This window comes from Oryctolagus cuniculus, chromosome 1, assembly GCF_964237555.1.
Source record: "Oryctolagus cuniculus chromosome 1, mOryCun1.1, whole genome shotgun sequence".
In the NCBI taxonomy this organism is placed as follows: Eukaryota; Metazoa; Chordata; class Mammalia; order Lagomorpha; family Leporidae; genus Oryctolagus; species Oryctolagus cuniculus.
The window spans coordinates 156,172,874-156,190,394 of record NC_091432.1 but is presented as its reverse complement, the minus strand read 5'-3'; the positions used below and the strand labels follow the sequence as shown (position 1 = coordinate 156,190,394).

The following is a 17,521-nucleotide window of genomic DNA, read 5'->3' as shown; positions in this document are numbered from 1 at the left end:
TATGAGAATTAGTCCCTTGAGAGTGAAGAAAGGACTCAGTGGAAATCTGTGTGCTTCCAGACCGCATTTTCCTGCTCAATCCCAGTGAACATGAAGCATGCATAATTTGGCACTGCTGTCTCTGTATTTGCATTTAGCACACATACATTAAGCTAATTAATCATGTTGTGTCCTAACTCCCTCCGCAACAAATAAATTAACTCTTCAGTCAAGTGATGACAAAATAGCCAATTCATTAAATATTATTACAACTACAAATGTGTTCGATTTTAATTCTATGTTAGGCCAAATATATTGATAGTTAAAGCTTTCTAAAATGGACCTCTGCCTTCTCAATACAATTTTTGTCTGTTTAATATGGCAGAAAAAGTGTACTGAATAATTTGAATCTATGGAAACTGATTGTTCATACCATTAAAATGTCTATTTTCTCTTTTAAAAAAAGCACAGTGATCAAAGTATCTTTAATGAACAAAGCTCTTTATTAAGTTGATAGGGCTAAAAATTAGAAGCAGATGGTGTAATGAAGAAAAGAGTCACGACTGAATACTTCTTCATAATTTCTGATATTAAACAACTTCTACAGTAATTGCATGTTTTCTGTGGCTTGTGTCAGTGAAATGTGGTCAACCTTAATTCTAGAGCTCGTTATGAGTGGTTGCTTCTCTCATTCTCTCGTCATCCATGACCTTGATTCTGAAGACAGCATTCCACAACACCAAGTCCTTGGCTTATTCTGGTAAGTTGTACAGTCATTGACTTAGAGCAGAGTTCTCGATCAGCGTAGTATAAGGTCAAGATCATTGCTCTTATGGATATTTTCCTTCTCTCATTTTCTGTTAAGGGGACAATCCAATGGCTGTGGAAGATTCCACAAGGGTTGAAAGTTTTTTCTAAAACCACATTAATGGAACGAAATAATGGGGCACCAACTGAGACTAGGACCTAATTTAAAGTCACTTTGTCAAATTAAGGCATAGTCTTTTACCTGCAGGACCATACACATGTCCCCATCCATCTTTTCAGTTGACATCATTGGATGCTTCAAGCATTTAATATCAAAACACTTAAAAGTAAGAACTTTGCATAAACTTGAAACAATTTTTTATTAATTTTAAAATTGCCAACTTGAATCATAGATTTTTTTTTTCCCAAATGGTGGCACTCTGAAAACAGGCAGGGAACTAGTTGTTTTGAGAGAATGTGTCCGGCATACTAAAGATGGCAAAGATGTGCCAGGGAAGCAATTTTCAGATTGTAGAAGGGTCAGGAGTGGAGTGTCCAGCCTGGTGGGTAGGATTTAGACAAGGATATTAAGGCACTATGTGGCCGCCGCCGCGGCTTACTTTGCTAATCCTCTGCCTGTGGCGCTGGCACACCGGGTTCTAGTCCCAGCTGGGGCGCCGGTTCTGTCCCGGTTGCTCCTCTTCCAGTCCAGCTCTCTGCTGTGGCCCGGGAAGGCAGTGGAGGATGGCCCAAATGCTTGGGCCCTGCACCCGCATGGGAGACCAGGAGAAGCACCTGGCTCCTGGCTTTGGATCCTGTAACAGAGCAGAGCCTTCTTAAGCTGAAAAAGGACGGTTATACTTTCATTTTGTAGCTGTTATCATTGAAGTGAAAGTTGATAAGCTCAAGTCTAGGTTTTTACATCTTTAAACTCAAGACACTCAATATAGTGTTTTATTTTCTGTTCAAGTCTCAAAGCTAATGCAAAGCAATTTGCTTTATTTTCCAATCAAATATACATTTAAAAGTTCCTTAAATACTGTTTTTAAAGGAAGAAAGAAAAAAGAAAGGAAGGGAGGAAAGGAGTAAGGGAATGAGAACGAAGGAGGTGGGGGAGAAAATCTTTTACATAGAAATTTTAGAAGAGAAATATAAGAATCCTAAAAAAAAAACCTAAAGAATATTGTATACTTTGAAAACAAAAGAGAGGAAATAAAACCAAAAGTAGATCATAGCATAATTGGTATGGTTCTTACTTTCTTAAGTTTATATCCTGTTTTTTTTTTTACTTATGCAAAATTGTTTTCCTCTCATTTTTTCCTCAATTCTTGATCTCTTTATAGCTGTCAATGGAAAGTATAACTATGTCTCAGTCAGTTCCAGGCTGCTATACCAAGATAGCATAAACTGGGTAGCTTATAGACACAGCTCTGGAGACGGGGAAGTTCAAGTTCAAGGTAACTGAGTCACTGTCTGGTGAGCACCTTCCTTCTGATGCACGGATGCTATTTTCTACCTCTGTTCTAGCTTAGTAGAAAGGAAAAGGCAGCTTTCTGGGTCCTCTCCTATGAGGACACTAATCCCATTCATGATCTTCTTACTTCCCAAAAGCTTTGCCTCCCAATATCATTACCTTGATGATTACGTTAAATTTAAAGCACAGGATGTGTCTGTATTTTACTCCAGTAAACATGTCCTAATTATTCATAGGTCTCCAAAGCAGCCTACAACTCTGTCCCTTACCAAGAAACACATAATATTTGGAGGAATGACAGTTCGCAAGTTAAAAAAATCTTCTAAATAAATTAGAGTAAATAAAAAACATCTCAGATAGGTGTATTTTTGTTCAAAACTCACCATGAGAAGACAACTTGTTTTTTGTCTCATGTATGTGAATAAGTACAGAGAGTGTAATCCTACAAAATGTTTATAGAAAGAACGTCCTTCAAGATAAAGCTGTTTCTCTTAGTCTGCAAGTCATCTTGACTGTGTCATCAAAATGAATTACGCTATTCTGGATGGCTTTGAGCTTGGTTGGCCTGCTGCTGCTGCTTCCTAGTATCACAGAGCCTGTACAGCCTGTCACAGGACAAGGTCATTGCCCAGGAGGTGTTGACACCCTGCTCCTCAGCAGTGAAGCAACACAAGGCTGCTGGCCTGATGCGTGTGGAAAAGAACTGATGTTCCAGTCAACTGTAGTGAGGCAAGTTGGAAGAGGATGGCGTGTGAACTAGGACTGCTATGAGACACATCAGATGGTTTTGTCTCCTTACTACATATGAAGGCAGGATTGTGTCATTGCTAATGCAACTCTCAACATGGTAGGATAAGAGTAATCACTCTGATCTTTTCAGATCAAATAATTGGGGAAATATTTCCTCTATCCCTATGCTCTCAAAAATAGTCTTATGTCTTTTTTAAAATACAGTTATACATGTAACTGAGTAAAAACTTGGACTATAAGTTTGGGGGATGAAATTGCAGTGCAGCAGGTTAAACTGCCACTTGCAATTCTTACTTCTCAGAGTGCCAGTTTGAGTCGTAGCTGCTCCACTTCTGATCCAGCTTCATGCTAATGCAACTGGGAAGACAGCAGAAGGTGGTCCAAGCACTTGGGTGCCTGCAACTCATGTGGGAGACCACGTTGGACTTCTGGGCTCCTTGCTTTGGCCTGGCTCACACCTGTGGTCATTTGGGGATTTGGAGAGTGAACTAGCAGATGAGAGATTCTCTCTCTCTTTCTCTCTCTCTCTCTCTCTCTCTCTGCTGTCCTTTCCATGCTATTTCTCTGCCTCTCAAATAAATAGAATAAATAAAAATTCAAACTATCTGGACATTTGTTATATTACCAGATCATATAAGGCAAGACTAAGAGGGAAAGGGTAGATTATCATTTACTTAATGTCAGAGAGGCATTAAGTTTATATATGAAATAATTATAAATATATAAATATGTATAATTATGTATTTATGTTACAAAGTATTTTGATGTAGAAAGTTTTGTAAATATTGAGAAAGTAAAACACTAAAGTTGAAATTAAACAAAAACTGGATTTATGATTTCTCACGCTGCTCTTTAATCTGTTCCCCCTGTCCATTCAGTATTTCAATGTTAAATTGGGCACTCACAGCAAATTTTCACAGTTAATTTTATCCTCAATTTTTAGAAAACATGCAATGTAAGCTTAGATACAAGGTAAAAAAATGGATACAGAACTGATAAAAATAGGGTTAGTTTCTGCTAGAACCTTTGTGAGATAAAAGATGAACATAAAATAGGTTATAAACACGGAAGAAGGTAGAGTGCTAAAAATAAAAAAACAAATAGCCTGCCTCAGAACAGAAGTGCCAATTAAAAAGTGAAAATTTCAGCCAAATCATCAGTTTCCTAGTTTGTGTTTCTTCCCTGTCAGAACATGTTTTGACATATTGCCAAATAAGTATGCTTTTTTTTTTCTTCCCACTGAATTGACCAAATTAACTGATTGCTTTAGCTTTATAAAATTTCAATCAACTTTGGAGAACATTTCAAGATTTGCAGGTGGATAAGTTCTACTGTCTGCTCAACAAATGTGTTGAACATCTTGAGATGTGTCCATCAAGTGCAGTCTAAGTGTTCTTTTCCTTTCTGTTTTTAATTGCTTCTAGAGCTAAATATAAAGCCAAACCAGCCCTGCTATTGTGTAGTGTTAACATACTACCCTAATAAATTAGTTTTGGAACAGGAATCTGGGCAGAGAGCCATACATGTTACTATTTTCTGTTGAGCTTTGTTTTTCCATTTTTTTTTCTTTTTTCATATATTGCCCCCAGGTCTGTTTCCAATTTGTCCTTTACCTGCCTTTGAAATATGCTGTCAACCAAAACATCAATTCTTCCTCTTGTCTCCTCTGCCTAAATATACATGAATGTGTTAGCTAAGGGATCTGTGGCTACTTAGTGGCTACATACTGTTGCTAGATGGAAGTTCCAGGCTTTCAGACTTTGACTTATGCTGCTATTTAAGTTCTGAAGACAGAAATTATTTATTTATTTATTTATGTATGTATGTATGTATTTATAAAGCATTTATTTGTAGGAAACGGAAAATGCATGTCGAATTTACAGAGAGATCTTACTTAAGGGTCCATGTTGACAATCATTATTTATTTAAAAAGGATGAGCTAGTACATTAATTTTTCTTTGATGCCCTTTATGTTTAGTCAGCTAACACCTTTTTTTGAAGTTCTGGCAGGTGGGAGGCACCATGCTGGGATTGAGGAGGAAACTGGAGCAGACTTCTCTGCCCACAAGGAGATTTCAAGGTAAAAAACAGGAAGTAGGATGTGAGGAGGCTGATGGTGAACTTTTATGCCCTCACCTCTTCACCCTTTTGTGATATGACCTTAGCAAAGTCACTTTTCCCTTTCAAGTCCCAATCAATTTTATCATCTGTAAGTTTGAGCAGCACCTACCTCACAATGATTTTGTGGTGATCAATAAGATAATTCATATCAAAGTGTTTTGAAATTAAAGCAATACTATTCTGATTAAAGCACTAATTTTTTTTAACTTTTATTTAATGAATATAAATTTCCAAAGTACAGCTTATGGATTACAATGGCTTCCCCCCCATATCGTCTCTCCCACCCGCATCCCTCCCCTTTCCCACTCCCTCTCCCCTTCCATTTACATGAGGATTCATTTTTGATTCTCTTTATCTACAGAAGATGAATTTAGCATACATTATTTCAACAGTTTGCTCCCACACAAACATAAAGTGAAAAATAATAGATGATTTTTTAAATGATGATGAAATCAGATCAGACCTATTGTCATGTTTAATCCCAGTGAGAGTCAAGTTGGGAATTGATAATTTCTTCTTTTTTTTTTTTTTTTTTTTTTTTTTTACAGAAGATCAGTTTAGTATACATTAAGTAAAGATTTCAACAGTTTGCACCCCCATAGAAACACAAAGTGAAATATACTGTTTGAGTACTCATTATAGCATTAAGTCTCAATGTACAGCACATTAAGGACAGAGATCCTACATGAGGAGTAAGTGCACAGTGACTCCTGTTGTTGACTTTACAAATTGACACTCCTGTTTATGGCATCAGTTCCTACATGAGGAGTAAGTGCACAGTGACTCCTGTTGTTGACTTTACAAATTGACACTCCTGTTTATGGCATCAGTAATCTCCCTATGCACCAGTCATGAGTTTCCAAGGCTATGGAAGCCTTTTGAGTTCACCGACTCTTATCTTGTTTAGACAAGGTCATATTTTTTAACCAAATAATTCCTCCTGTGCATCACAAGCTATTGAGCAGCTTCACCGGCCCATTAGGAGCCACGAGCAGCCCTGTGCACTAGGCTATGAAAACAACATACCAAATTGCCAAATGCCCTCTGATAGGCGGCAAAGGGAAAGAACCGGGGACAGTGGTATTGTGCCCTTTTGAGAACATTTTTAATTATAAATACACACACACACGCACCGACACACACCAAGGGCATGTCATGTGTACAGACGTCATTGAAACAGCAAACATGGTAAATGGAGACTCACTGAATAAGAAACTTGTTTGGAATTAATGTTTAAATGGCCCTGTTCAGGCATTTTTTTTTTGCTTTTGTTTTTGTTTTTTTGTTTTTTGTTTTTGTTTTTGTTTTTTTTTGCTCTGTGACACAGTGGTGACCAATTGATTTCCTGAGCAAGCAACCTTAAGTCTGTCCTGCATGGATGAAAAACTAGTGGTGTTTTTCAGCACTTTCTCCTACCACAGTAATCTAGTTTTGACTATGATACACTTACTGTGACCTTGGGCATACATTTAACCACTCTGCGTCTCACTTTCCTCACTTTTAAGAGAAAAAAAAAAAAAAAAAAAAAAAACACTTCAGAAAATACGGTGCAGATATGGAGATGCAACACTCTCAGAAAAAGTGCCTGGTACGTTGTATAAACAAAATAAAACCTACCATTTCCTTCACATAATTTAAAAAAAAAAACTATAGGTTAGAAGGTAAATCTGTGAAACTTTTTTCATTTACCACCCAGACAACCACTCAGTGAGTTATACCTGATTATGGCCATTTTGTAAATGATGATCTGAGCTGGGAAAAGCTCAATAATTTGCCCAGAGTCACTGAGATCATATAAAGCAGACAGAAGATTTAAACTGACGCCTTTTGGTTCCGGTATCCCTAACTCCACCTGTTTTTGTGTAACTCTGACTTCCTTAAGCTTTTGTGTCCTCTCTAGGGCCCAATATTGTCTATATGAGAAACACTTGATAGATTGATAGATTATTAAATGTATTTTCCAAATCTAAAAAGCATTGTCTCTTTTCTACCTGTTAGAATTCTAATTGAGAATAAAATCTGTATTGGGATTGCCATAGATGTAGCCACTGGCATTTATTTGGGGTCCAGTTATCTTACAAGAAAAATGCCAGTTTCTTACATATGTATTTCCTAATTCTGACTGAAGAATTTCCTAACAAACAAAAGAGAGTGAACTTTTTTTTTAAGTTTGAGAATCCTGGTGTGTTGGTGAAAAAAATAAATTGTCTTTGTTTCCAGATTATATGAAATCCAATTTTGAAACTTACATTATTTCTCCCCATAAAAATGTGGTGGTTACTCAGGAGTTAAAAATCTTCTCTCTCATTTACCACTGTGACAACCTGTGCATTTCTGGTTTAATGTGTGACTACCCCAAGGGATCTAAGGTGCCATTAGTAAATGCAGAACTATTGCTGAGGAAATGCTAAATAAAATTAATGTCTTCGGATTTACTAACCCCAAACACAACCCCATTCCCTGGGTATGTGACTGTGGAGAGACTGTGCATATGAACCTAAAACCCTGGAGACCACAGCCTTGTACTATAAAGAAGATCACAATTTAGTAACATCTGGTCTTTTTGTTAAGCTGAAAAAGGTAGTGAAGAGGAAAGCAAATGCAATTATTCTAGCCATGCTAAAATTAATCTGAGAAAGATGACACAGCAGTTGTGATGGTTTACTTGAAGAATTTTATCCCGACTAGACTTCCAGTGGCTAAAGGAAGAATAAATCAATGCACACTCCTGAAATTTGATTATAATTGAAACTAGATTACTTTTCTCCTGTAAAAATGTGTGCAGGAGTGGGAAAGAATACAACAACCATGTTCCTAAAGGGATCTCTTCTTCCAAAGCTCCAAAGAAAATTGGTACATGTCAGCCCATAACAGTGAAGCGAAGGAGAGTCTCCAAGCCTGTAACAAAACGGCAACCCTCCCTTCTCTGGAACATGGGGAAACAGTGATAAAAGAGCGTCCCAGTGGGATTGCTTCTGTAATGCCTTTCCTCCCGGGAGACTTTCCAGGCTCCTAAATTGGAAGTTTCAAGTAGGAAGACCACCTGGCCATGTCTCAGAGTTAGTATCCACCACCTAACCTTGTTTTTTCGGTCGCTATCTTCCTCTCAGCAGGGAACTCTGCGATCCCACCTCATGCACTGACTGTCCTTTCATGGTTCCTAAGCAACCTTGAATAGCCAGCACCCTCAAGCTTCATTATGTGACAAGACGAAAAAATGGGAGATTTTTTTTTTTTTTGTAAAAGCTAAATCATGCTTTCTAGATGCAGGATCTGGTATCTCAGCAATATCTTTGTGCTGGAAATACCAGCCATGATTCACAGCCCACTTCCCTGCTAATCAGACTCGGATGCTATGGACCAGGTAGAGCACACTGTCATGAAAAGGCCTGCAATTCAAAATTCTTTATACCTTCTGTCTGCACTTCATTTATGTATTCTTGTTTGTGCCAATTACAATGTTGAGCCCTAAGGATTCTTATTATACCAGGCTAAAAATTCTCAGTGCCCTCCATAGCTTCTATCTACTCTCCATTTCTGGATTAGATTTTTCCTTCTCTCTGCAATTCACCTCTTGGGGACCCCTATGTCTGAAGAGGTGTTACAAAGCCAAATAATAAAGAATCGCCAACATTGGTTGAGTATATGCTGCATGCTATGCAGACTGCGTGATCATCCATATACTGTGCTCTTTCTCATAATAACTGATATTGATAAACATAAATCTTCCCAATTTATTGGTGAGAAAAGTATATCCAAAAAACATTTACCATGTCACCGTTGTTACAATATTACATTATTACCCCCATCCTCATTTTTAATTGTTGCATTCTCCCTAAAATCCCAAAAGAATGAACCTAAGATAATAAGCATAATAGCTCCTAGGATCATTGGGAATTGTAGTGTTCAAATTATGATAACCATCCATGTGGGGCTAAGAAATATGGCATGTAATGCCCAGGTTAAAGAAAACTTTTTACAAAAAGTTTGTTATTGGTACATATGTTGATTGTACAACATTTTTAAATTGAGTTTTTCTTTTTATACCATAATAACACTCATGCCTAATAAATCGGAACTTTTTTTTTAAGATATATTTCTTTATTTGAAAGTCAGAGTTAGACAGAGTAAGAAGGTGAGGCAGAGAGAGAGAGGTCTTCCAACTGCTGATTCACTCTCCAAATGGCTGCAATGGCCAGAACTGAGACGATCCGAGGCCAGGAGACAGGAGCATCTTTCCGGTCTCCGACGTGAATGCAAGGCCCAAAGGACTGGGCCATCTACTACTGTTTTCCTAGGCCATAGGAGAGAGCTGGATTTGAAGTGGGACAGCCACGACTCAAACCAGCGCCCATATGGGATGCCGGCACTGCAGGCAGCGGCTTTACCCACTACGCCACAGTGCCGGCCCCAGACCTTTTCTTAAGGTATTTAAGAGTGGAACTTTTGCTGCTTGTCCCATTTGTGGCTTTTATACATTTATTGGGAGGCTGTGATAATCTTTAATTCAATTACCACTGAAAAACTTACAGATAGGTCTCATTTTCCCCAACATATGGTACTAATCACAATAATTAATCCAAATCTCTGTTCTCTCTCAAGTTTTAGCAGACACACATGAAAGTAAAATTAACACATAAGTTACAGGATTCCTACATAGGAACAAAAGAGAAAATAACCCACAAATTTCTAACTCCACTACATTCCAATTTTTTCTATGTCTTTCCTTCTTTGCTACTATCACCTAGCTCATATCCCCAGTAACTATTCCCAGAACATGGGAATATCTTCCATGCTGGTGCCTCTGCCTCCTATTCTTTCCCCACAGGACATCCAAAGTGATCTTGAGCAAATATGGTCCAAACATGCAATTCCTCTACTTCAAATCTTTAAAATTCCCAACTCACTTTGCAGGCAACAAAGAGATTTGACCCTGGCTTGTCACGTGTTAATGGATTCAGCTTTTACATTCTTCACCTATTTGTCCATCCTGTTACCCACAGTGGTCTGTCTAGTCCTGGCAAGCTCATGTCTGGCTTATGGTCTCTGCATCATCTATTCTTGCCTTGGCTGTTTTAATACCAACCTTCCTATAGCTGCTTCTCTTTCTGGTCATTCAAATTTCAACTCAGTCAATCACTTTTACAACAATATTTTCTGATCACTCAATTGACAAGAGACATTTGATCCTCTCTATCATATCACTCTATTTATCCCCTACCTAGCATCTATAGCTGCATGGAATGTTTTTGTCTCTCTTTAGTTATTGGATTTATACCCCTTATGATCAAGGTCTTTGTTTTGTTTCCCATTGCTTACTGGAAACAAGTGAGGTACTATGGAAATAACTTTGAGTAGGTGAATGAACGACTTCTGCTCAGAAAGACACTACGGTCTCCTTGCCTGAAAGAAAGGGCATCTAAAACTTGAATAAGTATCGGCGGTAAAATTGAGAAAGTTGCTCTGGTGGGAAATAAAAAGCAAATAAAAGCCTATAACTAGTATATGGATAAGGAAATCTGGTTCAAGGATTGCGTTCCCACGTCCTGCCTGACTCCAGGTAGAGAAAAGCAGCTAGGCTACTCCTATTCCTGCTCTTTACATACTGGATTGAAGTCTTCACATCCCCACCCCAGATCCTGCTACAATACAGAATGTGTTGACAATAAACTTGCCCTTACCAAGCTCAGTTTTGGCTTCTAAGTTTCTGTCCTTGTTACTGTTACTTAACTGTAGGGAAGAGAGTTCCAAGTCAGTTCTCCCTACTTGTCCCAAATCGCTAGAATGCAAGCTTGTTTTTCAATAGAGAATCCAGAGAATCTCAACAACTCAAGCACTATCTTGTAAATTTGTAACTTATCTTCCTGCCTTTCTACCAGTGTTTCTGTGTCCAGAATTAAATATCTCAAATGCTCAGAATTCCGAGTCCCCTAGGACATGAACAACCTTCAGAAACACAAGTCTCAACAATATTAATGGCCTCACATCTCATGATATATTAATTATATTTTTATTGTAAGAAGTTGATCATGGTATACAGTCACTTTGGAAAATTGTTAGACAAATTCTCATAGACTTAAATGTACTCTTTAAGTGTGGTGTAGTAGTTTCTTCTTCAGCATTTACCTAGAAAAATGAAATCTTATAACCATATCTGTATAATTAGATATACAGATATAGATATATTTCCAAAAATAGATGAAATGTCCTTCAATGATATGTAGATAAATTATGATGGGTCCAAACAATGAAAATAATTTCACAAAAAAGTAACACAATTCTGATGCCAGCAATATCGCTTGAATCTCATGGTTCTATGCTGAAAGAAAAAAGTTACAATATGTTATATCAAAACAACAGTAACAGAGAACAGACCGGGCATTGTCAAGTGTGACAAATGTGACTGTAAAGGGACATTTTAGGATGATGAAACCGTTCCCTATCCAGATTGCCTCGAGGATTACATAAATGCACATGTACTAAAATCCATAAAACTCTATGCACAGAGCAGGTATTTACAGCAGATTAAGTTAGCTTGAGGTGCTTGCACCCCAATATCAGAGCTCTGGTTCAAATCTTGGCTGCTCCCTGCTTGCACACTAGATTGTTGTTACTGTGGGTGAGAGACAACAGAAGAGGATCCAAGCACTCGGTTTCCCTTTACTCGCGTAGGATACTTGGATGGAGTTCCTGGTTCCTGACTTCAACCTCTCCCAGTCCCAGTGTTGGGAGGATTTGTGGAAATAGCAGCTGAAAGATCTCTCTCCCCCACCTCTCCCATGTCTTCCCTGTCTGTCATTCTCCCTTTCAAATAAATAAAAAATAACCTTTAAAAATAAATAAAACTTTACACAGAAAAATGTAGATTTCTACATAAGTTTTAAAATAAAAATTTACACACACACACACACACACACACACACATGCATATGTGTAAGTATTGTAAAATATCCGGAAAGGTGAAAGAGAAGCACATAAAGAAAGGCATTAAGCACCTCTGCCTTTTCCCAAGTAATATTCTGAGTTAGTAGCTGTTATTGGATTATATAATTCCAGAAAAACATTCTTACAGATATACATATATACATTCTCTCTCTCTTACTCTCTTTTTTAAATTTTATTTATTTATTTATTTTTGACAAGCAGAGTTAGTGAGAGAGACAAAGAGAAAGGTCTTCCTTCAGTTGTTTCACCCCCCAAAGGTTCACCCCCCAAATGGCCACTACGGCCAGCACACTGCCCAATCCAAAGCCAGGAGCTAGGTGCTTCCTCCTGGTCTCCCATGCGGGTGCAGGGCCCAAGGACTTGGGCCATCCTCCACTGCCTTCCCGGGCCACAGCAGAGAGCTGGACTGGAAGAGGAGCAACCAAGTCAGAACCGGCACCCCAACCGGGACTAGAACAGGGAGCGCTGGCGCCTCAGGCAGAGGATTAGCCTAGTGAGCCCTGGCACCAGCCTCTCTCTTTCTAACTCTCTTTCTTTCTCCCTCCCTCCCTCCCTCTTTCTCTGAATATATATTGTACACTGAAAGATAGATATGTATATATACACACATAAGCACATGTGTATAAATATGTATGCATATATGTAGCTGTATAGATACCTGCATATCTACAGATCTGTAGATACATATGGGTACATCTATAGGATTATATGCATATTTTATATGTTGATACACACACACAAATATCGACAAATAGAATCATACTGTGTTATTACATGTATTTCCTATCTCTTAATATTAACTCATGGTAATTTTACTACTCAAAGATAATCAGAAATATAATATTTTATTTTTATAATTATTGTATTCTAATTTTTGCATAACATGATTTATATCAGAACACACTGTTGGTAACTATTGTTTTTAAGTTTTTTATTAAAAGATTTATTTATTCCTTTGAAAGGCAGAATTACAGAGAGGCAGAGGCAGAGAGGTTTTCCATCTACTGCTTCACTCCCCAAATGGCCCCAGTGGCAGGAGCTGGGCCGATCCTAAGCAAGGACCAGGACCAGGAGCTTCTTTTGGGTCTCTCATGCAGGTGCAGAGACCCAAGCACTTGGGCCATTTTTCACTGCTTTCCCAGGCCATAGGAAATAGCTGGATCTGAAGTGGAGCTGCGGGGACTCGAACCTGTGACCATATGGGTTTCAAGCACTGCAGGCAGTGGCTTTACTGTTTCTAAGTTTTAAATGTTTTCTTTTATGCTCATTTTTACAATTTTAAGTAAGACAAAAATGAATTTTTTGGACTTTTTTTCATGCTTGAGTGAGTATTTTCATAAACACAATGAAAAGGAGAAGTTACTGAATAAAAGTGTGTACCAATTTTGAATTTTTCTAGACAGTGCTAAATTTCCCTGTGTTGATTAAAAACAAAATCAAATGTAGGCACAGGAAAGCTTTGTACAAAGAAACTATCTCAACAGAGGTAGGGGGATTGTGGCAATAGAACACCACCATTTTAAGATCTGCAATCATCTCAAAGGTTTGGCAGAAAAGTGCTTGAGTTTTCGCAGGGAGAAGTACACCAGGCAGTTAAGAATCAGTCTGAGCATGTGGTGTGAGGTGAAGGAATGTGTTAAGTCAGGCGATTCTTTGGAGAGGACCCTAAGGGAGAGGTGGGGATGGTGATGCATGAGGCAGTGTATAAGGAGCCCAATCTCACTAAGGCTTTATCAAATTAAGTTAATGGGCATGGGCACCTTTGTCCAGATCGATCAGTGAGGACAAACCGGTCAGCTAATCTTTGCTAAGACAGAACTTCGCAATTGGAGGGTTGTCTGTCACCTTGTCGTTGGTAAACATGGGGCTCATCTGTCAGTCTTCTCTAAGCTATGCAGGGAAGGGAGGACTCTATGCAATAAGCCTTCGCTGAGAACACAAAAAGGTGGTAGCAGATTTCCTGACCTTTACTACTTTCCATGACCTCAGGGCTTAAGTAATGTTAAATGTCATCCCCTCTAAAACTGATCCTATTGGCTTCCTCTCCTCAGTAATTGTGTCCTTTCAATCTACACTCACCGATTCTCAGTTTTAAACATTTCTCTCTCTCAGCTCTTTCCCTTTTCCTTTCTTTCCTTTGAAGGAAGATTATGATCTTTTTTGTGTGTTGTGAGGCGGCATGAACAGTTCTAGATCCCATGACTTGGAAATACGAGTAACGAAGTCTGCAATCTTAGGAGAAAATATACGAATCACTAAGATGGGAAGAGGCCTCTTCCAATCAAATGGTGTCAAATCTACAAACCTGAAGCTCTGAGCCACCCTGGATTTGTAGATTTTTTCTCCATGCAGGCTAACTTAACTGTTGGACTCACAAGCCAGCCCCACTGAGGAATAAGAGAGGATGTGTGGACTTGTCTGCTCAATTGCATCCTCATTTCTTGTGTGTCCTTTTAATTTCTTGTTTGCTGAGCTGGAAAGATAGAAATAAAGTTAATCGCCGAGTCATCCTCACCATGTGTGTCAGTCATTTCTTTCTCATAGTTATTTGTTTACAGTCTCTTCTTATTTTTCCTTTAATTTTTGTCTTTTACTTTAATTTTTTTAATTTACCAAATTATCCCTTTTCATTGTATGTATAGCAAAAATATTTTCCTAGCTTATCCTTCATCATTTAAATATCATACAATGATGTTCATACTTTTAGTAAATAATTTTTTCTTGATATTGTCTCTGTTGAAATCATATTGACAAACGTTTTCCTGCCCAAAAATTATAAAGATGTTCCAATATTTTTCTAGATTTTGTGTTGATGTAATTATGTAATTTCTTCTCTCTTTTTTTTTGAAATCCACGTAATCTTAACTTTACCCAGGTCATTTTTAGAGACTTAGTATTATTTCTTCAGATTACATAGTTTTTATTTCTTGATAGGTAGATTGTATTTAATCATAATATTCTATAGCAACTTCCTTCTTATTGCCCTATTTTCACAAAATTATTCCTAAACATATGGAGTTAGAAGATGTTCCTGGCTTTCATTTTTTTTTTTTTTTGACACGATGGCAATTTATTAACAGAAAACAATCTGGGGAGTCCTGTTCACAGGCGGCGACCACGGCGACCCCCCTTCCTGCGGGTGCTGTCGGAGGGGATGGGGGTGACATCCTCAATTCGCCCGATTTTCATACCCGAGCGGGCAAGGGCTCTGAGAGCCGACTGGGCCCCAGGTCCAGGGGTCTTTGTCCTATTTCCTCCTGTGGCCCGGAGCTTGATGTGGAGGGCGGTGATGCCCAGCTCCTTGCACCTCTGAGCTACATCCTGGGCAGCCAACATGGCAGCGTATGGCGAGGACTCATCTCGGTCGGCCTTCACCTTCATGCCACCGGTCACTCGGCAGATAGTTTCCTTGCCAGAAAGATCAGTGACGTGGACGAAGGTGTCATTGAAGGACGCGAAGATGTGGCAGACACCAAAGACATTCTCCCCCTCAGCCACCTGTGGCCCAAGGCTGATGACCTGTTCCTCCTTCTTTTCCTTCCCCTTGCGAGGTGCCATTGCTGCGCGTCTTCGCCGGACTCCGCTACCGGAAAGAGCCCTGGCTTTCATTTTTAAATCTGTGTAACCACAATCACAATCCACAACTGTTCAATCTCCCCCTCAAGTATCCCTTGCTGTCACTTTATGATCACACTCACCATCTCCTCCTACATTCTAATTACTAGAAACCACTGTTTTTGTTTCTTGTGTGTCAATTTCAGAAATATTATATAAATACAATAGCATTGTGCATAACTTCTGGAGACAAGTTTTTTTTTTGTTTTTTTTTGTTTGTTTGTTTGTTTTTTTTTTGTATTTGAAAGGGAAAGTTACAGAGTGAAAGAGGGGAGCAAGATCTCCCATCCTCTGATTCACTTCTCAGATGGCTACAATAGCCAGGACTAGGCCAGGTTGCAGCCTGGAACTCCATACAGGTCTATCATACAGTTGCAGGGGCCCAAACACTTGGACCATCATTTGCTGCCTTCCCAGCATTTTAGCAGGGAGCTGAATCAGAGCTGGAGCAGCAGGGACTCAAACAAGCACTCATATGGGATACTGGCAACACAAACAGTCACTCAACATGCTGTGCCGCAACTCTGGCTTTCTAAAAACTTATGTTACATAAATGCAAAGGGAAAAGTCAAAATTTTAAGTTCTACATTTTCTTTAACTTTTTCACATTTGGAGGTTACTGGAAAAGATTTACAACTTTCAGTAAGTTTATTTAAAAAATTTTATTTAATGAATGCATTTTTACATAGATACAACTTTAGGAATATAGTAGTTCTTTCCCCCATACCTCCGCCCCTCCCATCCCACCTCCCATTCCCTCCCCCATCTCCTTCTTCATTAAGGATCATTTTTAGTACACAGAGGTCCAACTCTATGCTAATCATAGACTTCAACAATTTGCCCCCACACCCACATACAACATATAGAGTAGAGTTTGGGGAGAGAATTTGAAGCCAATTCTTCTTCTTAATTTTATTATTATTATTTTTTTTTTTTTGACAGGCAGAGTGGACAGTGAGAGAGAGAGAGAGACAGAGAGAAAGGTCTTCCTTTTTGCCGTTGGTTCACCTTCCAACTGCCGCCACGGCCAGCGCGCTGCAACCGGTGCATCACACGGATCCGAATCCAGGAGCCAGGTGCTTCTCTTGGTCTTCCATGCAGATGCAGGGCCCAAGGACTTGGGCCATCCTCCACTGCACTCCCGGGCCATAGCAGAGAGCTGGCCTGGAAGAAGGGCAACCAGGACAGAATCTGTCCTGGATTAGCCTATGGAGCCATGGCACTGGCCGAAGCTGATTCTCATATTACAATTCAATAGGGACATAGGTCCTATCTGGGGAGCAAGTGCGCAGTGACTACCGTGGTTCCTTTAACAATTAACACTCTTTTTTTTATGACGTCGGTGATCATCCAAGGTTCTTATCATGAGCTGCCTAGGCTATGGAAGACTTTTGTGATCATAGATTCCGTCGGTATTTGGACACGGCCATAAGCAAAGTGAATGTTCTCTCCTCCTTTCAGAGAAGAGGGGGAGACAAGCTTTTACAGTCAACCTAATTCTTTGCAGTTCATCCAGATGGTTGCATAAATCAATAATCTCTGTTCATTTTTATTGCTAAGTAATGTCTGTGATGTGTATATCCAACACTGCCCATAATCCTTTACCCAGTTAAAGGCATTTGGGCATATGGTTTTTGGCTATCACAAAAGACACTGCTATAAACATTTATGTAAAGACTTGGGTAAACTAAGTTTTCTTTTCTCTAAGATAAATGTTCAAAATATGTTATTTCCAGTTTTTGTTTTAGCTGTTCTGATATCACTATCACTAGATATGCTTATCAATTCATCTAAACTCTCATTTTAATTTTAATTGTAATTTTCCAGTGGCTACTTATGTTGAACAAATTCTTGTGTGCTTATTTTCCATCATCATGTCCTCTTCAGTGA

The 17,521-nt window shown here is 38.9% G+C and overlaps 1 protein-coding gene across 1 annotated transcript; it reads right to left on the bottom strand.

Moving 5' to 3' along the window:
* Positions 1–15,057: 15,057 nt before the first annotated feature.
* On the bottom strand, positions 15,058–15,625 carry LOC100337691 (small ribosomal subunit protein uS11). The gene has a single exon (XM_008256464.4). It carries the CDS (start codon positions 15,623–15,625, stop codon positions 15,119–15,121), a length of 507 nt encoding a protein of 168 aa, XP_008254686.4. The 3' UTR covers positions 15,058–15,118.
* Between the last annotated feature and the right edge of the window lie 1,896 nt (positions 15,626–17,521).

Bases quoted from the DNA above. Each gene is read 5' to 3' on its own strand.
- LOC100337691 (XM_008256464.4), bottom strand. From the start codon at position 15,625: ATGAAAGCCAGGGCTCTTTCCGGTAGCGGAGTCCGGCGAAGACGCGCA.